The 27,123-nt window shown below is 41.8% G+C and overlaps 1 protein-coding gene across 2 annotated transcripts in view; it reads right to left on the bottom strand.

Annotated features, from left to right (window-relative positions):
• DSCAML1 (DS cell adhesion molecule like 1) overlaps positions 1-27,123 on the bottom strand; it is a 519,485-nt gene that overhangs the window by 474,553 nt on the left and 17,809 nt on the right. For both annotated transcript variants that reach the window (XM_072610971.1, XM_072610972.1), the window contains exons 2-3: positions 18,061-18,378; positions 11,116-11,262 (exon numbers count right to left, since the gene is read on the bottom strand). In XM_072610971.1, coding sequence (XP_072467072.1) covers positions 11,116-11,262; positions 18,061-18,378 — 465 coding nt within the window. The remainder of the gene's footprint in view (positions 1-11,115; positions 11,263-18,060; positions 18,379-27,123) is intronic.

Below are 27,123 nucleotides of genomic sequence, written 5' to 3'. Positions count from 1 at the left end.
GGAAGGGATTTTAGCAATCATTTGCTCTAATCCTCTCATTTTATAAAAGAAGGAAACTGAGGCCATATGGATTCAAACCCAGGTCTTCTAGAGGCTTCACATCCAAAATTCTTTCTGTCATATCAGTCTATCACCAACCTCACATTTTACAGAGGAGGGAACTGAAGCCCAGAGAAGTGAAATATCTTGCCCAAGGTCACCCAGATATATCTTGCCCAAAGAAATCTAGGTTTTCTAATTCCTAACCCACAGCTCCTTTCATTGACTCATATACCATCTTAGGATGCAATATCTCATCAACATCTGCCCACCGATGCTTTACAATTCCTCAGGAAGCAAATTCACTTCCATTCCAGAAGCCCTGATACATACCAAGCAACAGAAATGAAAATTATAGTACTTGCCCTCACAATATACACAAATGTACACAAATAAATACATAAAGATACATTAAAAATAAATGCAATGTAATAAGGGAGGAAGGGCAGGAATGGCAGTACACATGTGCTATCCCAGCAACTGGGGAGGCTCAGGTTGACTTGGGAATTCTAAGCTGATCAGGTTTCGAAACTAATTCTGGTATCAATACAGTGAATCCCCTGAAAGCAAGGACCATCAGGTTGGCCCTAGGAGGAGCAAGCCAGGTAAGGTCTGAAAGGGAACAGGTCAAAGCTCATATACTGATCAGTGGTGGCATTTGGACCCATGAGTAGACCCTGCATTTCCAGGGTGGGTGAGATAGGAAGATCCAGTCTCAAAGAAATTAAAAACAAAAAAGGACAGGGAGTGGGGATGAAGCATGTTCATATTGAAAAGGAGGACATTCTGCACTCTGTGCCCCTAATCCTCTCTGCTCAATGTCTTCCTTCTGCCTTCCTCCTCTAGCTTTGTCCCTGTCCCCAGGACTCACATTTAAGAGTGGCCAGAGCATGTTTTGATGCCTTTACAAAATAATACAAATAGAAGAAGAAAAAATAACAGAGCCAAAAGAATGGAGCTCACACTGACTACAGGAAACAGTGAGAGTGAGGATGCTTGAATCGGCAAGGAATCCAGATGGGCAACTTAAAGGGAGAAATGATGAAGTTAGAAGACCTTATGCCTTGAACTTCATTCAGATTTAAATAGTTACTGAGCAAGTGGAATTGCTTGTATCGATACTTAATGTTAAGTTGCTAATTTTTTTATTTTTTTTCTTTTAACCAAATATGTGATTTCATGCATATAGGTGCTGGGGATGGAAGCTCAATTCCAGGTGGACAGTCTCGGGCGGGTAAAGGTGGGAACTTCGAAATCTTAGAGTTCTCACGAGGCCCCCCCAGGAAACGACTGGGAATCGAGGTGAACCAAGCTATCTCGTGTATTTCTGCCTCTTCCCGTGAGAAACGTGATGGGAGAGAGCTCTCCCCGCCCTCGAGATTGTCCCGGATCTGGGCACACTATTGTTATCTAACAGGCACGGTATTCAGATGCAAACTGCTGCTGGAGAGTTTAAGTAGGATCAGGAAAGCCTGAAAGCTCTCTTGGGCGGAGGGGCGCGGAGCGGACAGGACAACAAGGCTCCGCTTTTCCTCTCTCCTCTCTCCCCTCCCCCTCTCTCCTCGCTTATACTTCTACTTCCAATCTCTTATTGTAAGATCTTTGCCTCCTTGGGAGATTCTTTGCTCCCTCCTAAGGAAGAATTCCCCTGCACTTGTAACTAGACCCTGAAATAAAACTCTGGAACGTCCTTTCTCTCATACGAGCATCTGGTTTGGCCAACTGAAGACCTCCGGTAGAGGTAAGGGAAGACTCAGGTAGCCCACAGGCCTCTAGACCTGGCATATAGGGAGGTCCAGGGGAGAAACCCCCTTCCACCAATTCAGGTCAGTACCCCATATCAATCCCATTTATCAAAAGCCCCTTGCAGTCCTCAAGCAATTTGACATAGAATTTGAAACTAACTGTTAGGAATGTAAGGGGTCTTAGAGGTCAACTGATCCAACCTCCTCCTTTCTGTGATGAGGAAACTGAGAAAAGTAATTTGTCCAAGACCATGTACCTAGTCAGTGGCACAGTCAGGACTAGAATCCAGACCTTTAGGTCCTCAGTTCAGCGCTCTTTCTCCTTATAATAGCCTAGCCTATCCAATTAATTTTACATCCAGTTAGCTCAGTCTAGTTTGAGCTTCAGTTCACATACCAGGAGACCCAAGTTCTTGTCCCCATCTGTCACTAACATGCTATGGAAGCTTGTGTAGGTCACTTAATTTCGTTCATTAATCAAATATTTTCTGAGCACCTAATATAGACAGACTCTGAGGAGGGTGCATAGATAAATAAAACACAGTTCCTGTCCCCAAGAAGTTTACAGCCTAACTCAGTAGATGGCATGTAGAGAAAAAAAATAGACCGACTAGAGTTCCTGAAAGAGAGGAATCTCTCCAGGCTATAGAGAACAGAGAAAATTTCATGTAGGAGGGGGCCCTTCTGCTGGGTTTTCAAGGACTGGCAAAGAATAGGGGCAATATCATTTAAGAGAATTGTATCAAGGGTAGTATCATGAAAATGCTACTGGGGTTCAGAGGACAGATATCACTTCTATGGATGTCAGTTTCCTTTTCTGTAAAATAAAGGGATTGGAACTAGGTGATCTAAAAGGCTCTTCTGTCTCTAACACTTCAGCTTTATCTGTGAGTACATGATCATTTTAAACTAACTTTTTTCTACCACCCTACACATTTAATGACTCCCTTCTCTCATCATCAGTTGGTTTTGTTGTTGTTCAGTTGTTTTCAAGCATGTCCATCTCTTTGTCACCTCATATAGGGTTTTCATGGCAAAGATGCTGGAATGGTTTGCCATTTGCTTCTCCAGCTTGGAAATTGAAGCAAACAGGGTGAAATGACTTGCCCAGGGTCACATAGGCAGTAAGAGGCTGAATTTGAACTCATCTTTCTGATTCCAGACTTGGCACTCTATCCACTGTACTAACTAGATGCCCTTCAGTTGCTTAATGTTGTGGTAATGCCAATTAGTTTTTTAACATGAACAAACTATAATTTGAAAAGTGCAGTTCTTAGAGTCAGGACTTGAGTTCAAATCTGGCCTCAGACACTTACTAGCTATGTGACCCTGGGCAAGTCACTTAACCCTGATTGCCTCAAAAGAAAAAAAAGTGATTATGTCGGACATTAGGGGAAATATAATGTGTCCAATGCTAAATGGATACTGGGACACTGTATTTTTTTATTATTATTTTTCAGATGATGCACACCACTTACCACCCCATTGTATCAGCTAAATGTAAGATTTTTTTTTACACTCTTTATTAAAATGCTTAAGATGCAGGATGACCTATTTTTGCCAGAGGTTGCTTTACTTTTTCAGAAAGAGGAACAGCAAATACCTTGATAAAACATAATGAAAAGTTTCCATCCATAGTAATGTCTGTAGGGAGCCCTCGATCCATGATGTAGTCAAACACTGAACTTCTCTTGGTTGTATCTTTCAGCACTCTCTGCAGAGGAATGGTTTCACCAAAGGGCAGAAGCAGGATGCTTCCTCTCACTTTATCCCTTTCTTTCTCCAGTGGTAATGTAGATCACTCTCACAGAAGGTTGCCCTAGCTTGGGACAACAACTTTCTATTTTACTACAGAGAAAAATCAGCTTGATACCGAAGCAACCTCACTTCCCAAGACTCCAAGTATGAGCAGCTTCTTGCAAAAAAAACACAAGCAAGGCCACTACGTAGTTCATTCATTGATAACTAAGTTTGTTCACTTTTAAGGCATCTGCCCCTTCTAACTCCACATAAACTTGCATTTTGTTGGTTTGCTGTTTTAAGAAATAACATCATTTGCAAAATATTTGAAAAGAGAGGAAATTCTCCTTTGGACAGGAAAACTACAGCCCTGCAAGACTCTCACGCATCTTTCATGTGCTAAACTGCTTCATTATTTGGCCATGGAGAACTCCAGCATATCAGTACTAAGGATCCAGAATGACAAGTCTGACTAAAGAATTCCACCAACTCTTCCTATTCCAAGAGTATTCTCTTGTCCATTTCTCCCCTTTTCCCCCATAAAGCTTGATATAGTCCAAACCCCTATAAACAACATTACTGCAGCTTCCAAAGATGGGTAGAGACACATTTTAGACAATCAGTAAAAGTGGGTTTTATCTTGAGACAGTTATCTTAGTTCTTATTTCTAAGGAGCTAAAAATCAGTTAAGAGAAGTCCAGGTTCATATGGCATTAAAGAAATGGGGGCCATTAACACATACCTTTACTGATGTCAACATCACAGGAGTGTTTAGCTTCTGACAATGGATGATGCTGGTTCAAGGTCAGCAGCCCAATGATCCTTAAATTATAAGCTCCTTAAGGAAAGTACCTGATTACAATCTCTTTGAATAGATCTCACAATGCCCGGCTTATCATGGATACTCAAAAATCATTTGAATTTGAAACTGGAAGGGTCCTTAAAGCACAAATGAAAGAGACATGCTAGAGAGCAGTTCATCTGAAAAAGATCTGGGGGTCTCATGAACTTAAAGTTCAACAGTGAATTAACAGTGTGATATAGTAACTGGGAAAATTAATGTGACCTTTGTTGTCATTTAATTATTTCAGTTGTCTGACCCTTTGTGATCCCATTTGAGGTTTTCTTGGCAAAGATACTGGAGTGGTTTGCTGTTTCCTTCTTCAGCTCATTTTACAGATGAAGAAACTGAGGTAAAGAGGGTGAAGTGATTTGCTCAGGGTCACATAGCTAGTAAGTGTCCGAGGCCAAATATGAACTCAAGTCTTCCTGACTCCAAATCTGGCACTCTATCCACGGTGCCACCTAGCTGCCCTTAATGTTTTGTTAAGAGACTAGGAACAGAATCTCAGAATAAGGAGATGCTACTATACTCTGCCCCACTGAGGCCATACCTGTAGTGATGCCTTCTGTTCTGGGAGTCATGATTCTGATCTTCTTCCCTCATCCCCCATTCCCATCCTTCCCTCTGCTTTATCACCCAGTGAAGGCATCAAACCTTCCAGGGCAAGTCTCACCATGGCCACCATCTTGGGTCTTCCTTTCCATTCCCCACCTTTGCTCCAAATTCAGTCAAGGTAATAATCACCTAAACTCTAGGAGCCCCACAAACACAGATAAGGGGTATTATTCCAGTTTATCTCCAGAGGAAAAATCAAACATATCTGACCAATAAATGAACACTACCCAAAAGACCCCACTCATTCAACCAGCAAAGGGATTTACCACCAGGAGGCTCACATTGATATAATCAGTTCTGGTGAAAATTAAAAACTATTAGGAACACGACTGAATTTATCTTTATAACCAATAATACACATTGTAATGGTGATCATACAGATGGGAAATTAAGCCACATCTCAACTTCACTGGAGATCTTAATTCTATTTTATTTTTTCTCTCTCTTTTTCCCATCTCCCCTGCCCAAAGCCAGCCACTCCACCAGGAGACCAAGCTCCCCCCTCCTCCCCCTTTACCTCCTCTCCCTCAGGAGTAAAGGGTAATAGCTGTCAGCCTGAAGGTGAGAGGTTCTGTGCTTTTAAAACCACATCTTAAAATAAAACCTGTCTTTGACTGGATTGGGGAAGAGAAACAAGGCAAGCGAAGCTAGAGTGGTACACTGCTCAGAGAAAATGACTCCTGGCTTGGGGCTCTCCTCTCAGATGGAGAAGGAATAGCTGGGAAGCCAGGTGGCTACTGCTGCTTCAATATCTAGCTCCCAGGCTCTTCTCCTACCCCTAGTCAGCACTCCCTGACTGGGAGTAAATATCCAACCTCCACAGCTAACTTGGAGCCAAATCCTTTCATTTTTGTCAAATCCCCCTGGGAGTATGGGGGTTGACATACTAGCCACAGGTCCACAGGCTCTCCTGCCTGTATCATCAGCTAAGGGGCCTGTTTTCCCAAAGAGGAAGGTCTCTTCCAAAGCTGCAGGACACAAGGAACATAAACCAACATCTTGGGTAAGATGCTGCATCCCTCCTCCAACTAACAGATCTAAAGAATGACGACAGCTGTTCCTCTCGGAAAGCTGGGGGAAAATAGGAAACAAAAAGGAAGGTGATTCTGCCAACCTCCTCTGTGGTCTCAGTCGTTGCTGGTCAAGGGCAACCCTCATCAAGAGGATCTGGTTTCCCCAACAGTGTAAAAGGACATATTTCACATCTATCCTCACACCCTGCACATGCGTATTGCGCAGACTATATGAAATCCTATTAAAAAATAAATCCATAAATAGTGTGCTTCCTAAATATTAAATAGTACAGCATTTGTGCTGAATGATGGCCTCTCATCCTCTTGGGAGAGGAATGAATCTCTATCCGCTTTGTAGTTCACAGGACCATTTCAATTGTGGCCCAACAGGACTTGTTAGCTTTCATGATCTTGGGGAAAGGAGTCATCAAACTGAGAAGCCAGTCAGAGAAGAGTCAGACTCCTGGAGGCACTTTGGACTAAGGATAAGGGGACAGGGCCTGGAGAGTCAAAGCAACCCCATCCTTAAAAACTTGAAGTATTCTTTTTAACACAGAGGCTTAAAACAGTTATGCAGATTAGGACTAAGTATATAGGCCCAAGGCTGGAAAGAAATTTAACCAGGTTTTGAGGAAATCAGAGTTTACAGATTAGTAATAATTATGCCCTATAGGATCCAACAATGGTCCTTCAAGTCATTGGCGATCTCTGCCAGGGGAGCTAGAGCTAAATCTCTGGGAAGACAAAGCAAGTCTAAAAGACAAATCCATGCCCTCAAGCTCCTTCCCATGCATTCTTTCCTGCACACCAATGCATGCTAATGAATCATCTTGACAGACTCAAAAATCCAATAAGCATTTATTAAACATTTAATAACAGTAGTAGTACCAGTAGTAATACCCATATACACCAAACAGTGGTAGGTATACATAAAGATACATAAGACCCAGTCTTGCCCTCAAAGAGATTAGAATCTAACAGGGAAGAGAAGGTAGGTACACAAATATCCGTTATAAAAATTGAAATATGTTATGTCTGTATAGGCAGTTTGGTGGTACAGTGTATGGAGTGCTTGGTCTGGAGACAGGAAGACCTAAATTCATATCTGACCTCAGACACTTACTAATTGTGCAATTCTGGGCAAGTCACTTAACCTTGACTGTAAAATGGAAATAATAAAGGCACCTACTTCCCAAGGTTGTTGTAAGGATCAAATGAGATATCTTTAAAGTGTCACATAGGAGACACTGAATAAATCAATCCTTCCTTCCTTGCTTGCATGAGCTTGCAGAAAGCATGAGATTGGACAAGAGGAGGTTTAGTGGAGGAGGTGCCACCTGGGACAAGCCTTAATTAAAGATTAGGAAGTATTTCAACAGGCAAAGGTGGGTGTGTGCAGGAAGGAGAGCCACAAGGAGTAGGGGATGGCAAGGAGCAGGAACAAAAAGATGGAGGTGGGAAAGGACAAAATTTAGGTGAAGTGGAGTTCAGGTAAACCGAGGCTAGCTGGAAAAGCAGAATGGAATCCAACAGTGGAGACCCTTGGATGACAAGCTGTTTTGTAAACCCCGGGAAGCACAGAAGGTAGTTTGGTGTTTTGTTTTGTTTTGTTACTTTTTTGTGGTTTTTGTTGTAGTTTTTAATAGCGGGATTGGGGAAAACAAGGGAACAGGACTTGAACAGATCTGTGTTGGAGGAAAATTAATCTGGCAGGAGTGTGTAGGATGGAATGAATGTAGGGAAAGTACTGAACAGTTAGGCTATCACTGTAGTCCAGGCTAGAGGTAATGAGGGTCTGAACCAGGGTGATGACAGTGGGAATGAAAAGGAAGAGTTTCAGAGACAGAGTCAGCACAAGTCCAAGATGACTGGATTGGGGGAATCAGGGAGAGAGCATCTGCTTTGGCTTCCCACGGATGAGCAGAGTGCAAATTCCTTGTCCTGATATTCAAGGCCCTCCCTCACCTACATCTCTCCTACAGATCCAACCTTTAGTCTCAATTCTTCTTAACACACAGTCTTTGCTTGGGTCAGGTTTCTCTCCTTGTCGTGCACACACATCACGCTCTTCTAATCTATATGCTTTTTCATTCTCTATCCAGAAGCCATTGAATTCCTCTTGACCCTTTCATCTCTTTTTCCTTTCATATCCAATCAATCAGTTAGTAGATCCTGATTTGATAACCACCTCTACAACAATCCCTTGTATCCACCCAACTATTTCTTAATCCTACTGATAACAATCTAGAAAAGGCCTTCATTATCTTTGGCCAGAAGTATTGGAATAACCTACCAATAGGTCTTCCCACCTCAGCTATCTGCCTTTTAATCTAGCCTTCAAACATCTATCAAATTAATTTTTCTCAAATATATATCTAGTCACGGGGCAGCTAGGTGGCATGGTAGCTACAGTGCTGGGCCTGAGGTCAGGTAAAGTCATCTTCCTGGGTTCAAATCTGGTCTCAGACACTTCTTAGCTGTCTGACCCTGGACAAGTCACTTAACCCAGTTTTCTTCAGTTCCTCATCTGTAAGATGAGCTGGAGAAGGAAATGGCAAATCACTGTAGTATCTTTGCCAAGAAAACCAGTATCTCGTCACATCATTGGTTTGCTTTCCTGGTTCCTTCTTGCCTACTGAATACAGTTCAGATCTCTTTCCTGGCATTTAGCACCTTCAGAAATCTTTTGGCAGATAGCCCATCTCACTGTCTTCAAATCTCCAACACAGGCAAGCCCCCATGCATCTCCCTGGTTTGGTGACTAAGCATCTGGGAGCCATTCAAGGGACAGGGACTGGATTTCTTTAGTATAGGGGACTGCTGAATGAGAAAACTTTATTTACTGATACAAGTCAGAGTCTTCTTGACAATTTTTCATCTTAGAGTGGCCTAGAGCACTGAGAGGATAAGCGATTTGCCCACAGTTACATACCCAGTTAGTGTCCAATGCAGGTCTTGAACCCAGATTTTCTTGGCTTTGAGGCCAGCTCTCCTGTCACTTTATAAAGCTACTACTCTAGGGGCCATTCAATATCTGCTTAATTAAATTATTGTCAGAGAGCTGGTGAACATTTGCTAGGCAATTTTACACACCTTTCTATGAAGGGGTTCACAGTACAGACAGGGTCAATTGGCAAAAGGCAAGAAGAACTCTGGTATCATGGCAAAAACATTGGTTTAGAATCAAAAGACCTGACTTCAAAATCCAACTCTGCTATTTACTATCTGTATGATTTTGAAAAAATTCACTCATCCCTCTGGGCCTCATTCTACTTGTCTGTAAAATGGAACTGCTTATCTGGACTATGGAACTAGAAAGCTATGCATAACCTTTGACCTAGCAATAACACTATTAGGTCTGTATTCAAAAAGAGATAAAAAACAAAAAGGAAAAGGACTTACATAGACAAAAATATTTATAGCATTCTTTTCTGGTGGCAAAGAATTGGAAATCGATGGGATGCCCATCAGTTGGGGAATGGCTGAACATATTGCAGTATGTGATTGTGTTGGAATACTATTGTGATGTAAGAAATGATGAGCAGGATGCTCTCAGAAAAACCTAGAAAAACTTACATCAGCTGATGCAAAGTGAAATGTACCGTATATAAAGGAGCAGCAGTACTGTAAGATGGTCAGCTGTAAATGCCTTAGCTATTCTCAGCAGTACAATGATCCAATGCAACTCTGAAGGATTTAGGATGAAAAATGTTATCCATCCCTGGAGAAAGAACTGATGGTGTCTGAATGCAGACTGAAATATACTTTTTTTTTACTTTCTGTATTTTTCTTGAGGGTTTTTTTGGTCGAAGCTTTCTTTCACAATATGACTAACATGGAAATATGTTTTGCATGACTACACATGTATAACCTATATTGAATTGTTTGCCTTCTCAATAAGGAGGGTGGGGAGAGAGGAAGGGAGAAAATTTGGAACTCAAAGTATGAAAAATGAATATTAAAAATTGTTTTACATGTAACTGGGGAAAAACCAAATACTAAAAATAAGTAAATGAGTAATAAAATAGAACTGGGCTAAATGCCTTCTAAGACCCCTTCCAGTTCCACATTCTATGAAATTTGATGCTTCATGTGACTCCCCTCCATACACCAACAGAATCACACCTTCCTTCCCTCAGCATCCCAGTAAATCAGGCCTGAGATTTGAAACAGTTCCCTGGAACCCCAAGTAGGGTCATTTGTCCCTCAGTCTCCAGAGTAAAGTAAGAAAACATCCAGCTAGGCCCCTGGAAACATGCCAAGGAAGATGAACACACCTGACCCAAGGAAAGAAAGTGAAGCCTATGGTGGAAGTGTTTGGGGTTTTTCCTGGTTAAAGCATTGCAAGATTGCCAACACCGAAATCCAGGTCACCTACCACATTGGTGCCTGTCTCTCCTTGTTGGCTTCCTAAAAACCCTACTACATATATGTCTTCTGCTTCAGGTCAAATTACTTCATCCATGTGCTCACCTGGATCCATGCCACTACATCATGGGAAGTCTGACACATACATGGTATCCATGAACATGAATATATGACAAGAAAATTGCTGAGATTCTGAGGAATTTTCTGGCCAGTTGTGACAGAAAGGAAGCATTATCTACATATGCTCGCACCTTTAGGACACAATCTAATACTCAACATACAATACATGGCCCTAGGCCCTTGGTCACCACAACCTTATACCACAAACTTCCCCACTACAAGCATTTTCTCTCACACAAAGAAAATGATGACATACCCAAGATTCTACCCCAAAGGTCATGATCATAAATGACTACAATAGTATAGAAGGACAGTGCCTTGGCTCCACAGGGTAGCAAGGTCTACCCTCCATCTTGTTGGCTTTGTCCCTGGACTTCAATGGAGGGACCAGTCACTTCTTTTTACCTGCAAGTCATTTACTATGTACAGAGAGCTCACCAAAACAAAGGCAAAGAACACTTTGGGATAAACTTCACCAAAATATCATCAAACCATCACCAAATCACTCACAAAGACTGAGCCAACAAGACCTCTTTCCAGGTACCAACAAGCTCAATCACCCATGAATAATCAATCACTCACCATCATCACCCCAACCCTATTGCTCCATGGTTCTCTGTTCCTCTCTTACCTGGGATGATGGAGACTGTGTCTTTCTCCCACGACACAACGCTAACATATTCCTGCACTGAAGAGGGGATGAGGCACTTGAAGACAGCCACGTTTCCACGCATTGACCTTTGATCCTCCACTCGGACGGTGTAGGGTTCCCTGAAAACTGCAGCAATGGGGATTCGGGAGAAAGTACAGTCAGAGAGTTGGACTGCAACATGGCAAGAACCCAGAAAATGCATAAACCATAGGATCTTCACATATAATATCTTTTTATCAGTTTATTTTAGTTTTCAAGATTCACTTGCATAAGTTTTAAATTTTCTTCTCTCCCTCTCTTCCCCCCTCCCAAGATGACATGCAGTCTGATATGGGCTCTACACATACATTCCTATTAAACATATTTTCACATTAATCTTGTTACATAGAAGAATTAAAATGAATGAGAGAAACCGTGAGAAAATGAAACAAAACAAAAAAGAAAAGAGTCTGTTTCATTCTGTAGTCAGACTCCATAGTTCTTTCTCTGAATGTGCATTTTCCAACATGAGTCCTTTGGAATTGTTTTAGATTATTGTACTGCTGAGAAGAGCTAAGTCTACCAAAATTGGTCATCGCACACTGTAGCTGTTACTGTGTACAATGTTCTCCTGGTTCTGTTTACTTTGTTCAGCATCAGTTCATATATGTCTTTCCAGGTGTTAGAAATATAATATCTTAAATGCCAGCTAGTCCAATAAACTTGCATGAAAAAAAATGAGGCTTGGAGAGATTGACTTGTCCAAAGTGAGCTGCCTCAACTTATCCTTACCCCTTGCATGCATTTATCTTCCCAACTCTCCTCCTGCTATGCTCCTTACTGCAATACACACTTCCTACTCCATCCATTCCCAGTTCCCATAAGCAACTTCTCTACTGCCCCACCTCCCACCCCACTGGCATCAGCCTTCTTCTGGCAGTATATCCTCTACCAGGAACACTTTCTTCTTGATGTATCCCCTCTAAGAACCAGTCATTCAAACAACAAGTATTCATTAGGTGCCAAATACATGCCAACACTATACTAGATTTTGGAATACAAATAAAGGAATGAAATAATCCTTACAAGAAACTTTCATTCTAATTAGAAAGACAAGTACAAATAAAAACATAAAGTAACTATCTGAGGTCAGATTTGAACTCAGTTCTTTGTGACTCCAGGCCTAGGGCTCTTTTCACTGTGGCACCTGCTTATCTATTGAGGCAAAAGATGCTGCCTAAACTATATCTTAAAGCAAGAGCAGGCTCTATGAGGTAAAGATGAGGAAAAATACATTCCATACAATGGTGAAGACCAGCGCAAAGATAAAGAGATGGGAGATCAAGCATTCTGTATGAGGAATACAAGCCCGTGGCTAGACCACAGAATGTGGGATTGGGAGCGCTGTTCATTGGGTCTGGAAAGTTAACTTGGGGCCAGGGTGCATAGGTATTTCAAAGCTAAGTAGAGGAGCTTATACTGGATCCTAGAGGCAACAGGAAGCCACCAGAGTTGGCTCAGTGGAGGAGTCACATGGTCAAATCTGTATTTAAGGAAAATTACTTTGGCAGCAAGGTATAGGATGAATTAGAATGAGGAGAGAATGGAGGAAAAAAGACAGATTAAGAGGCTGTTGTATTAATTAATTAATGAAGAGGTTAGAATCGAGAATCTTAACTAAGGTTGTAGCTGTGTGAGCAAAGAGAAAGGGTAAAATGTGAGAGATCTTATGAGTGGAAAGGGTGGTATTTGGCACCTAATTAGATATGTGGGTTGAGAGAGAGTGAGGAGTTAAGGATAATGCTGAGATTATGGACTGGAGATGCTAGAATGATGATGGTGGTGCATTTACTAGAAATTGAGATGGTTGAAAGAGAGGAGGGTTTAGGGCAGGGGTAGGGAACCTGAGGTCTCATGACCACATGTGGCCCTCTGTGTACTTAAGTGCAGCTCTTTGACTGAATTCAAACATCATATAATAAATCCCCTTAATAAAAGAATTTGTTCTGTAAAATGTAGGGACTCAGTCTAAAGGTCACACCCAAGGATCTAGAGTGTCACATGTGGCCCCAAGGCCGCAGGTTCCTCACCCCTGGTTTAAGGGAAAAGATAACAAGTTCAGTTGTAGACATGTTGTGATTAAGATGTGATTAGGACATCCATTTGGAAGTATTCAATAGGCAATTGGCTATGCAAGACTGAGGAGAGACTCAGGAAGAGACTAGCCTAATTCTATAGATTTTGGAGTCACATACTTAGAGATGATGACAGCTAGGTGGCCCAGTAGATAGAGTGCTGGGCCTCAAGTCAGGAAGACTCCTATTCCTGAGTTCAAATCTGGCCTCAGACATTTACTAGCTGTGTGACCCTGGGTAAGTCACTTAGCCCTGTCTGCCTCAGTTTCCTCATCTATAAAATGAGGGAGAAGGAAATGGCCAGCCACTCCAGTATCTCTACCCTGAAAACCCCAAATGGGGTCATGAAGAGTCAGACATGATTGAGAATGACTGAACAACTGAACTTAGAAATGAGAATTTAAAAACCCATGCTATTTGATGAGGTAGCGGGGGTGGGGGGAGAGAAGGGAAGTGAAGAGGAAAGAGAGTATAGAAAGGTCCCAGGACAGAACCTTGGGGAACACCCACAGTTAGGGGTCATGATGAACCAGCAAAGGAAACTGAGAAATCATCAAGCTGGAGAAAGTAAACGAGGAGAAAAAATTATCACAAAAACCAAGAGAGAAGAGCATTCCAAAAGAGAAGAGGGCCAACAGTGTTAAATGCAACAGAGAAGTTAATGAAGACTGAGAAACTACCATCAAATCTGGCAAATAAGAGATCATTGGTAACTTTGGAGGGGGCAATTTCAGTTGAATTCAGACTGTAAATGGTTGAAAGTGGTGAGAGAAGAGAAAGTGAAGTCATTGAGTATAGATAGCTTTTTCAAGTGTAACTGAGAAAAGGAGGGAGAGATAAAGAATGACAGTTTAAGAGGATGATAGCATCTAATGAGGGTTTTTTTAAGTATGGTAGAGACTTGGGCAAGTTCTTGAAGGTAGTAGGAAAGGGACTGGTTGATGAGTAAAGTCAGAGGTTCAAGAGTGAGGGAGGATGATGGAGGATGTCAGCTGCTAGAGAAGATGAGAGGGACTGGGACCACATGCACCTGTAAGGAGGTTAGCTTTAGCAAGCAGGGCCATCTCTTTGTCAGAGACTGGGAGAAGCAGGAGAGAGCAGGGAATGCTGTCAAGGGGATTTGAGATGAAGAGAATGGAAGGGGTGGGAGCTCATGTTCAGTGGCCATTTTTCCCCAGTTTTTTTTTGAAGAAAGATCCTCAACTGAAAGAGGAGGAAAAAGAGGCATGGGGATCTTGAGGAGAAAAGAGAAAGTCTGGAATAGTTTCTGTGGAGAGTAAAATAGGGAATCCATTAGGGAATTAATAAATGAAAGGACTGCCACCTCAACATACTAAAGATCAGCAATGCCTGTAAACCTGGTGATTTTCTCCAAGATGAGGTATGGAAAGAGCAGAAAGGTAGTGAGATCTCCTGAAACTGGGGGTGGACTTGGAGTCAGGGGATCCTGGTGACCATGGGCAAGTTGGTTCACTGGAGGACGCATAAGATGACCTCTGAGAACCCTTCTAAGGCTAAGAATCTGTGGTTCTCTCTGCGTCTCACTTTCTTCATTCATAAAATGTAAAACTACTTGAGAAACAACATGGTGTAGGGGATTACAGAGCTGATCTCAAAGCCAGGAAGAACTGGATTCAAGTCCCAGTTCTACACTTCCTGGCTGTGTGACTCTGGCCAAGTCACCTACTCTCTCAGCACTCTGAGCAACTTTCTAAGACCAGAAATTGAAAAGGTGGTGCCAACTTTTATTGGTAGATGAAGTTTCCTTATTCAGGAAATCCTTATATCAGGGAAATGGCAGATCCAGTTCCCTACTCCTATCTTTAAAAATGTGTTCATGTAAAATGTAATAATACTTGTGCTCTCTACTTCTTAGGGTGGTTGTAAGGAAAGCTGTTTGTAAAACTTTAAAGCTCTGCAGAAATTCAAGGTGTTATAATTTTGCATTTGGGGAAGAAAATAGCTTTCTCTCCATCTGCCTTATGTCCTAGACTATATGTTCCTCAAGGGTAGGAGTACATTCCTTAATTTAATTGCATTCAGCACCAAACACAACAGGCATCTCTAAATGGTAACAAGAAACCTAGACGGATGGATGCAGAGGACACTTAATTCTCTCTACTTTCCCAGGTTTCCATTATACTTAGGGGAAGTCCTCCAAAATTCTCCCTTAGAAAAAGCTTCGTCCTCCTAAGATCTGCCTCTGTCCTTCATCATCTGTCATTTTCCCTTGGTACCAGTCCTTCAGAGCCTTATCCTATCATCCAACCACAAAGAAAATCTCCTTCCGCTTCCCTCACCACCTTACAATCTTCTGAGGCCACTCCCTATCGCCCATTCGTCATCTCAACTCCTCAAGCCATCATAGTTCTGGGTGATGATCCTAATCTGGTAGAGCTGATCCATTTTGTGATGCAAAGAAAAAAAGGGCTGGATCCGAACTTGGAAAGCCGAGTTCAAATCCTGGGTCTGAAATGCAAAAGCTGATCGTAGGTAAGTCATTCATCTTCCCAAACTTCAGTTTCCTCATCTATAAAATGGAGTTCTCAATACTTGTACTACCTAACCCCACTGGATTGTTGCAAGGAAAGCATTCTGCAAACTTTATGTGCAAATATTAATTATTATAATACTATAGAACTGTCACATGCCAGAGCCCTCCCTCTGACTCTTTCCCTAGATGACAGAGCTCCTCCTGGTGGCCTAGGCAGGTGGCATTCCTGTCTCCAGCCCTTAATTTTATACAAATAGTCCATCTCTCTCAGAACCATTCCTTGGAACAACAGCCCAGCTTTTACTCACTTAGGTTGAGCTAAAGGCTCCCAAGTCCTCCATCTCCCTCCTTTGTCCATTGGAGGCACCTGGGCCAATTCCCCGCCCCCACCCTCTTTCATGGTTGCCAAGGCAACCGTTAGGGTCCCCCCTCACTGTGCACCTGCAGCCCCTCTGTCCTCATTAAGAGTCACATAATTGGCTTTGAACATTTTTCAGCCTTGCTCCCTCCTCCTCTCACAAATCTTCCCTTCTATGCAGTATGAATGCTATAGAGGACAGAAAGAGCCTCCAATCTAGGGTACCACAGTATGATTTGATGCATAGACTCTTCTATGAGACATTGTCACACTCCTGCCCAGTACTGGAGAGAAAGAGGGGGTTCTCCTACCAGAGAGATGGGGAGAGAGGAGAGATCTACAGAGAGATATACTTGGTCACACAAACTATGAAGGGCTAGACCTAGTACCCAATCTTAAGGTCTAGCTTCCCAGACCAAGGATCAATTTCAAACCAAGAGCACAAAACGTCTGTCTAGAGAGTTAGTCAGAAAGGGTATTCCTAGACTCCCTTCCCACCATCCACAGTAAGTGTCACAAATAGGTGCCCTGGCCTCAAACCAATGGAGTGGGTAACTGGACTCCTAAGCCCTGTTTGCCTAGGGATCAAAAACATATCACCTTAACTACCAAAATCTACTATCTCTTTCAGGTGGACCTTGTTGTACTGGACAGGGGCTCAACATAGGGAAGGTTTTAGGAAAAGAGATGGTTATCTTTGTGGGCTGTGGCAAATTACCTAGGGAGGCTTTATTATTATTAATGCTGTAAGCCTTCTTCCTTTAAAAGGATCATTTCAAGTCTATCATTAGTAACAGGGGTTTGCAGGTCTTTGGCTGTATTCCCTTGACCCAAATTCTCATCCTGTTGTAGATGCAGCCTTGATCCAATTCTCTCTTGCTACTAACCACTATAGTTGGATTCTGACTATGACAGAGCACAGGGTATGCCATCCCCTAGTTACCCAACAAACATCATTTTTATGTGGCCAGACTCAAACAGGTGTTCCCTTTCCTGCCCCTTACTCCTCAAAAAACAAATGGTGTAGCACACTCTGGTGTGAACCAAGTGACAAAATCTTTACAAGAGGATTCTCCAGTCCAGAGAAATGAGAATCTTTTCTATCTTAAAGAAACCTCCAGATATGAAGACTCCACATTCCACTTCAAGCATCTGCCCCAATGTCTAAACAAATTGCCCCATCTGGAAGTTCTATCTTGTGAATTCTCTCACTTCCCAGAGAATATTAAAAAGAAAAGTCACCCTCAATCAAATGTCAAGAACCCCTACATTTGTGATTTTTCTAAACATTTAACACACATGACTTCCCAAGTCTACTACTGCCAGAAGAAAATTCTATGAAATCAAAGGAAATCAATTTAGCTCCAAAAAATGGACATGAGAGGATACCTCCTCCCATTCCTTTCCAGAGGCTGTAGCCTATGCATGTGAAATGTTACATGTGTTTTTTCAAATCCCCTCCCCATATATCAACTGGTTTTGCTTATGGTTTTGACGTCTCTGCTTTTTCTTTTACAAATATTCTTTGCTCTCTGGGAGAGCAGGGGAACAGATATAGAGAAAACTTTGAGTAATGTAAAAATATATCAATAAAAATTAACATTATTTTTAAATAAAAGTTTTTTTAAAAAGAAATGTAGTATTGTTCCTCTCCCTTATTTTCAGAATTTAGTCTAACAGAGAGGAAGCAGGAATGTGCTTATTGAAGGTATGATGGAAAGGGTACTGGATTTAGACTCTAAGCCTTAGCTACAAATTCTGATTGGTACCTACTAGCTGTGTGATCTTAGATCACTCATTTGACTGTCTTGGGCTTTAGCTTTTTTATTTACAAAAAGAAATGGTTGCATTAATTGAATACTCAGATTCCTTCCATCTCTAGATTCTAGGATGATGTCCTTACATTCACCTGTCTCGTCCCTACCCCTTCTGCACCCTTAGCCTTGTTTTTCCCTTACCTGCTTTAACCCGGATGTTGGGACTCCGGATTTTCCCCGCAGCATTTTCTGCGGTACAGAAATAATCATTGTCGTGGATAAAGCTATTGAAGGCAGAGGGCGAAAAAGGGTAGAGCTGCAGCGTCCCATTGGCATGGACATGCCGGATGTGTGGCACATCATAGATGTCATCGCCTGTGGCAAGATACCATCGGAGGACGGCACTGGGGGAGCCTGTGGCCGGGCAGGGTACCACAACCCCCACGGAACTGGAGAAGGTCACCTGCTGCAAGGAGTCATTCACAAAGTAGAGGCTGGTACCGACATCTTCAGGGCGGGCTGTAACGAGGGCAGAAAAGGTATACTGTTAAGGTTCTAATCTTTCCCATCCCTTGAGGGCCCATGAAAGCCATCAGAAAGTCCTTCAAGAGGAGTAATTATCTGACTGTCCTCTGCACTTGTCAGATCACATCCAGAGTAGAGCCATGTCTTAAGATGGTGTAGTGGAAAGATCTCTGGGTTTTGGGGGATCAAGAGAATTAGAATCATAGAATCTAATCTCTGGAAGGGAGGAGTACAGATTTTGATATGTAAGGGAACTTGGAGGTCATTTTGAGGTCATTCATTCATTTTATAGATCAGGAGATTGAGGCCCAGAGAAATTAAATGATTCATCCAAGGTTGCAAGTTGGTAGACTGAGTAGACCTAGGACTATCACTCCAAATCCAACACCTACTCCAGTAGGCATCTAGTACCTTAACAAGGTACTACTCTAGGCCTTCTATTGCCTGAATTCGTTCTAAAATATCCCCAAAAGGTAGTTCTCTTTACTGTATTTGAATGTCTTCAGCAAGGAGAAGCCCACTAACTTCAGTTCATTCCAGTTTTGAACAGCTCTCATAGTTAAGATTGGTTAGACCTCTACCAGCTTCCGCCCAACATTAGTTTGGCTCTGTAGCACCAAACCAAACAAATCTAGTCTTCTTTCCACATGTCAACTCTTCAGCTATTTGAAGAGTGCCATACTGTCTCTCCTTGAGTTTTCTTTTCCCTAAACAACACAATTGCATCCTCCAAAACCCAGCTGAGGTGCTGTCTCCTTCACTTCCTGCCACCTACTGTCACAGGGCATGTCCTCTAGTTTGCTCACCACACTACCTAGTCACTCTCTCCTGGATACAGTCTAGATTGTCTCCATCTTCCCACAAATATAGTGCCCAGAACTAGGCGCTAAACTCCAGCTAGGTCCTTGACATGGACACAGCAGAGAGTACACAATGAAACTCATCCTCTAGATACTATACTTCTCTAAGGACAGTCTATTTCCACGTGATACTGTTGACAACTCACTAAACCCTCCAGATCTTTTTTCACAGAGATTCATGTCTAGCCATGAATTTTCCACACCGTATTTGTAAAGTTGATTCTTTGGTACACAAGCGTAGAATTTTCCATTTCTTCCTATTGTTTTATTTTTATTAGACTTAGTCCATTATTTTTAACATGTCAAGATCTTTTTGGGTCCACCTATGGTAGGGGTTGGGGAACCTGCAGTCTTGAGGCCACATGTGGCCCTCTAGGTCCTCAAGTGTGGCCCTTTGACCCAATCCAAACTTCACGTGGCCTCGAGACTGTAGGTTCCCCACCTCTGCTATGTTATTTGATATATTAGCTGTCCCTCTAAACTTCATCCCATCTACAAATTTGGCAAATATATCATCTAAGCTCTTTGTCTGAGACATCAATAAAAGTGTTAGCTGAGGAAGTTAAGGAGAGATCATTGGGATAGTATAGCTTTCCCCATTACTGAGCATCAGCCCATCACTGACTATTCTTCAGATCTAGTGTCACAACCAATTCTGAATCTACCCACTTGTTCTATCTTCTAGCCCATATCTTTTGATCTTGTCTATAAATAAGAGATTTCTTCAAATGCTTCAATTTCTTCAAAAACCTAAATCTATGTCTCCAACATTCCCCCGATCTTGTGTAGAACTCCCTCTACCAGAAAAGATGGGCATGGCCTCTGTAACTTATATACTTAGAGTAGGGGTTCTCAACCTTTGTGTGTATCATGGACCTCTGTGGCAATCTAGTGAAGCCTGTGGAATCCTTCTAGGGATTTTTTAAATGGACGAAATAAAATGCATAGAATTACAAAGGAAACCAACTACATTGAAATACGAGTGTCAAATATACATACATACATATATATTATATATATATCATATATATAATACATACATATATCTGTATATATATCTGTATGTATGTATGTGCATGTGCATATGTATGTGTATACATATGCATGTATATGTGTGTATGCAAGTATGTATTCACAGATAACTCCCTTCCCCTAGGTTAAGAACCCTATCTTAGAAAGTTGCCCAAGGAATAAATAGAGATTTACGTGACTCACCTGGGGTCTCAGATCCACTACATACCAGACACAGGACTTAACTCCAGGTCTTTTCTGACTCTGAGATTCACTCTCAATCCAGCATAAGGCATTTCTTATCTTTTCAGAAAGTGAAAACTGGATTGGTCTGGCATGACCTGTTCTTGATGAAGCCATGATATCTTTTAATGACCACTGCTTCTCTTTCTGAGTGTTTATCATCTTAAAAATTGTTCTAAAACTTTGCCAGAAACTTAAATCAAGCTCAAGGGCCTTGAGTTTCCAGATTCTACCTCCTATCCTATTTTTGAAGGTTGGAACAAAACCTGTTCTTCTCTGCTCTTTAGGTGTTCTCCTGTTCTCCTAAATGTTTCAGACAATGGCTCAGCATTCATTTCTGCCATTCCTTTTGGTGTCCTGAGAGGTAATTCATCTGGGCCTAATGATCTGGACTAATTGAGGGCAGATAGGTGCTGTCTTCGCATCTCCTCGTGTATTTTGGGTTTTGACTACTTGCTAATCATTTTCAGTCTATCCTTCTCAGGCAAAACAAAACAAAATTTAAAAATCATCCACTTTAGAAGTAAAAATTGAAAACAAAAGAAGTATTTCAGCCTTCCCTCAGTTACCTTTTATCACCATTTCATCTATCCTAAGCAGTGGTCCCTATCCTTCCTTGGGTTTTCCTCTAGTCTCCAACATGGCTCTATTTTCAAATGGTTTACTATACCAGACCAGGGTCCCAATCTCTTATCTGCCTCTCAATAGCTCTGAGACCTTGGGGCAAGCCATGTAAGCCTCTCTAGGCCTCAATTTTGTCATGGAGAAAAAATGTGGAGGTTGGGCTAGATAGTCTCTAAAGCCCTTTCAGCTATAAATTCTATGACTTCATGACATATTCAAAGGAAAGCAACCAGAATAGTCTGTGGACATGAAATTATGCCGTATACCTCAGTTTCTTCAGCTGTAAAATATGATATTAGCGTTTACTTCATTAGGTCATTGAGAGAATAACGAAATCAAATGAGATAATATCTATAAAGCACTTTGCTAATCTTAAAGCACCGTATAAATACGATTATTGTTATGAACTACATAGGCTGAACCTAGGAAGTGAGGGGAGGCATGCTTACTATGTCTATTTATCTGAAAGTCTGTCCTGTAGAATGGTGATTCTCTAGAGCAGTGGGTCTCAAAGTGTATGCCCCACCTTCATTAGTTGTCAGGAAATTTTGGATATTACATTGTTTGCAGACAAAATAAAATTGACAAATAATTATGTGTGATATAGATTTTACTTATTCAGCAAAACAAAACTTAATTGTTACAAGTATCCTAGTGGTCAGAATAGGATAGGGACTGCACCTGAGATTTAATTGGTGTAAGGAACTCCCAGGCGAAGAAAATTCCCTTTGCAAATGCAAGTCAGTACTTTCTCTTTCACTTTGAGTCTTAGAAAGTTGCCTAGTTAGATGAGAGGATAAGTGACCTTCCCAGTCTTACAATCAGTGATCATGAGAGGCTGATAATGCACACACTAACCTCAAAACATATTTGACTTGGAACTCACATAGAACTCAACAAAAATGACTATTCTTATTGCAGGCAAATTGTACACGTGCAAATCTCCTGACCCTCTCTCCAGTAGCAAAGCCAACTTTAAATGGTCAGATTTCTCATAGCAAAAAATCCCAGGTTGTGAGAGGAAAAAATGATTGAGAAGGCATTCTTCATCTATTCTGGGTCATAGAACTCTTTGATAGTCTTCTGAAACCTATGATCCTCTTCCCAGAATGGTTTTAAATACGTAAAATAAAATTTAGATTACAAAGGAAGATTATTATATTAAAAGACAAATGTGTGTGTATATATGTATATATAGTGTATGTGTGTATGTATATGGAACATTTTATATATATATATATATATAATATATGCATATGTGTGTACGTTTGTACACATTTAAAGTTCACAAGCCCCAGGTTAAAGACTCCTGTGCTAGAAAAAAGAACTCAGATCTATAAGTGGAAATTATAGGGAAGAGCTCTAAAAATGAGAGCTGTCCAAAACCAGAAAGGAATCAGAAAACAGTGAGTAAACACTGTGTCACCTGAGGTGTTTACACTGAAGCTGATGACTGCTCCTTGTCAATGGTACTGCAGAGTGTATGTGTGTGTGGGGGGGGGCGGGGGTGGTGAGGAGGGCCTGCTTGAGCTGGGGGCTGAACTAGGAAGTCTCTGGTTCCTTCCTACGCTTATATTCTATGATTCTCAGGTAAGCTTTACACAAAAGGAAATCAAATATTTGCACAGTGGCACAGTAGGCTTTTGCCCCTGGTGCAAGGGAATAACAGTGGCTGAGGTTTTTGGACATTCTCTTTGGTGGTTTACAGCTAGATAAGGCTGTTCGGTGGAGGATGTCTTCACAGTTTCTTTCATATGCATTCTCTCCTGTGGGGGATTCCTAACTCATATGGCCACCATCTTAATTCAAGCCCTTATTGCACCCCCTCAGTTGGACTGTTGATGAGAGCCTCCCTGACTCCAGCGGCTTCTTCCTCCAATCCATTCTCCATACTACAACCAAAATAATCCTAAGCAGCAAGCCTGACCATGTTACTCCCCTGCTTAAAAACCATTTATGGCTCTCCAATTGCTCCAAGCCTTCCCTAAGGTATCTTCAACTGATCTGCATTATTTCGAATTATTTAACAGAATTCTCCCCTTCAGTCACTCTACATTCTAGCCAGACCAGGCCACCAGCTAGTCCTCTATATGAACTACCACCTCTTGCCTATGTTCGTTCACTCAAGTCATCCTCCATTACCGGATGCATTCCCTCCTCGTTCCGGCCTGTTAAAATCCTTCTTTATCTCCAAGACCCAGTTCAGATACTGCCTCCTCCATGAAACTTTCCTGGATTAGAATCCTCATCCCCCCCCCCCCCAACAGTGACTTCTCCCTGCTCAGACCTTCCTAGAAAGCTTTGCTTGCCACTCTCCCCTTTGCCTTTTTCATTTTCTTCCTACTATTACACGTGTATTATTGACATGTCACATCATTCCCGACAGACTAAGCAGTGTGGTGTAGCAGAAAGAACTTTGGGAACCAAGGGAGTTCAAATCCAATCCCAGCTAGGTACAGAGGACAGAGTATGAGTCAGGAAGACTTTAGTTCAAATCCAGCCTCATACACTAGCTGTGTGACCCTGGGTAAGTCACTAAACCCCTCTTGCCTCAGTTTCCTCATCTGTAAAATGAGGATAATAATAGTGCCTCCCTTTCAGTGTTGTTGTGAGGCTCAAAAAATGTAGTAATTGTAATGCACTTAGCCCAGTGCCTGGTATAAAGTTATATATGTATATATATATATATATAATATTATATATATAAATGTATACATACATATATATGTTAGTTATCATTATTATTTGTGGGACCTTGGATAAGTCATTAAACGCTTGTGAACCTTGGGTTCCTCATCTGTAAAATAAAGAGTCCTTCCTGGGTGTCCTCAGAGTATCCTTCCAGTTCTAAATCAATAGTCCCTGAGGGCAAGGACTGGAACATTTTCCATCTTTGTGTCCCTACCACCTGGCAGAGTGAGCCATTAAGAGGTTTATTGCGTAAATTTGATTGTCTCTTCCTAATGGACATCCCTTCCTGTGTGACCTTGGGTAAGTTACTTAACCCTTCTTAGCCTCAGTTTCCTCATATGTAAAATGAGGAAATTATACTGGGTCTCTAAGGTCCCTTTAGCCTCTAAATCTTTTGTACAATCTTTCCTTTCCAGTCACCTCTGGTGAGTAACAACTAGTACCAAGTTAGTGGAAAAGAAACCATATTCATTAATTTTGCTCCCTCCGGGAGGAGCACGGACTGGTGAAACATGACAATGGTTTAGAGTTTATTTGCTCAGCTGTTGTAAACAACACAGAGCGCTCATCACATCCTACGTCCCTGGCATTTTCTGTCCTTCCCTTTGGAATTAGGGGCACCTGTCACTTTAAGGAGAGACTTCTTTGGACAGGTGAAGGAATATGCTATGAAAATGAGAGTGTCCTTGGCTCTCACGCACTAAGAGCTTCTACCCTTCTCCCTCCGCCATGGGAGATCAATGAGCAAACAAACTCTCAGGCTGTTTGCTTAAAGAGAGTCACCAGGGACCGACCTGACCTCCATTTCCACAACTTTATGAGGAAGGGAGGAGGGAGAAGCACCCCTATCTTGCCATATTAATATTCTGAGCTTAACTCTGAGCCACTCCTCTAGGGAGAAGGAATGCACAGGGACAACTCATCTGAGGAAGGCCCATTAAGCCTCCTTGGCCAGAGCAATTCACAGCATCTCATAAAAAGCCCTGATGAGCCCATTAGCAGCTTCTCTCTGAAACACATCTGTGGGCTCCTGGCTGCAGTATCAGTGGCTCCCTCCTCTCAGTGCCAAATGCATTGACTGCTGTCACAATTAAAAAATGCACTGGAGCATCTCTGCAACAGCTTAGGGAGGGGAGATTCCCTTACTGCCTTTCCACTTCTCCCGATCTCTCTATCTCCCGTCTATGATTTTCATAAAGGTGATCCTATTGTAAACTATTCTATTTTAAAAAATGGGAAACTGATCCTTTCAGTTTAATTGAAAGATCTCAAGCACCCCCGAATCGAAGTAACTAGAAAAATACAGAAACAGAAGATCTTAGCGTTGTGTGACCTCTCTAGTTCAACTCCAGGACGAAACCTGCAATGTCTCTCAAAAGTGATGGACTTATCCCTAATTAGCACCCTCAAGAATCTTGTCTCAGGATGTGTGCCTGCCCTTCCCAATATGCTTAATAGCTGTTCGGCTCTTTTTTCAAGACTACCTCCTCCAGGAAGGCTTCCTTGATTAAATGTCAAAAGAGAACAGAATTCTATCTCCATTTAACACAGGCAGTCCACTCATGCTTACTCTCAGCTGGAAAAGGATGAAAGATAAAAACAGGTACACTCATCATCTCTTCTCCTGTGGTTAGGGGTAGTATCTATGTTCCACATGGCACATGTCATTGTCAGCAGCATCAGCACCAGTAACAACATCACAAGGAAGAGGAACAAGTAAATTCTCATGGACAAATTTGTACGACCTTTGTACGACCTGGAGACTGTTCCCCCATCCCTGGAATTTTCTCCTGCCTCACCTCCATCTCACAGACTCTTTCACGTCCTTTAAGATGTGGCTTAAATAATATCTCCATAGAGCCTCTCCTCCCCGCCAAAATGAACTTGATGTCGATTTTGTATTGGTTTTGCATGTACGTAGTTTGAGACAGTATGGCGTTGAGAATAGAAAGTTGGCCCTGAAGTCGGGAAGACCTGGGGCTGCCATATTGACTATGTGTATCATTTAACCTCTCAGTACTCTTGACTAACAGTCAGCAAACTATAACCCACTGGCCAAATCCAGTCAACTGCTTGGTTTTGTATGGTTTTCACATTTTTAAAGAATTTTAAAAACCATTCTTAGCTTATGGGCTGTACAAAAACAGGCAGTTGGCTGGATTTGACCCATGGCCCATAGTTTGCCAATCCCAGGGCTAGACAGCTCTTTACGATTCTACACAGAGAAGGTGCTGACTTACAATGGTAGAATATTTTCTCATGTGGAACTTCTTTAAACCAATGAGATCACAAGTCTATTCTCTACCCTTATAATTATTCTGATACTAATCTGCGTACCTATTGTCTCTTCCAGGAGACTATATACCACTTGATAGTAGGGATTGATTGATCACTTTTTTGTCTATGTATACCTGGTGCCTAGCACAGTACCTAGCATACAGGAGACACACAATAAAAGCTTATTGACTGACAAATTGATTATTGACTATTAAGTTAATTGACACTTCCTTTTTCTAGGATAAAGTTTCCTCATCTATAAAAAAGAGGAGGGAACAGATCAGATCCTGTGATCTCTGAAGCCCCTTCTACCTTTGACATTTTTGTGATTCTAAGCCCAAAGACAATTTGCAAACCAGTGAGAAGGGCAAGGTTGGATTCTTGGGTCTAAGGTAAACTCTACTACCCTACTCCCTCTTTGTCCCTTTTCCTATAATTAGAAATTCATTTCTCTCCACATTCAGTCTCCCCAGACAAACTCCATTCCCCATGCCTCCCTTGGCTCCAAGCAGAAACATCAACCACCATGACAAAGCTGCCTTCTCAGAGCTTCTGGGGCCTCAGATTTCTCCGAAGCCAAGGACACAAGGTTCTCAGCAACTACAAATTGATAGATTTAATTGATGAATTGACTAGGATTGTCCAACCACCTGTCAAGGCTGATGAAACTGCAGATTTATAGCAGCAGAAGAGTAGCTTCATATTTCTCTAACCCTGCGATGTGAATTGCTGTCTTCTGAGTCTAGGGGAGTTGGGGAGGCTTAGACAAACCATTCATTTTTGCTTACTGTCCTGACAGCACATTGCCATTATGAAACATCACCCTCAGGTGTAAAACAATAGCGTTTTGCACTTATATCCTGTTCATATTTCACAATCACAAGGTACCTGTCAGCCCTGAATCCGGGAGTCCTTAACGAAACATTAATTTTGCCTCAACTCACCTGACAGAAGAGAGAAGCGAACAATCTAAAAAATAGGCAAACTGAGGCACTGAGGGTCTCACAGAGCTCAAGGCAACAATAATTCCTTA

The sequence above is a fragment of the Notamacropus eugenii genome, chromosome 5, assembly GCF_028372415.1.
Source record: "Notamacropus eugenii isolate mMacEug1 chromosome 5, mMacEug1.pri_v2, whole genome shotgun sequence".
NCBI lineage: Eukaryota > Metazoa > Chordata > Mammalia > Diprotodontia > Macropodidae > Notamacropus > Notamacropus eugenii.
Note: the sequence above shows the minus strand (reverse complement) of the source record. Positions and strands in the feature narration are given on the sequence as shown.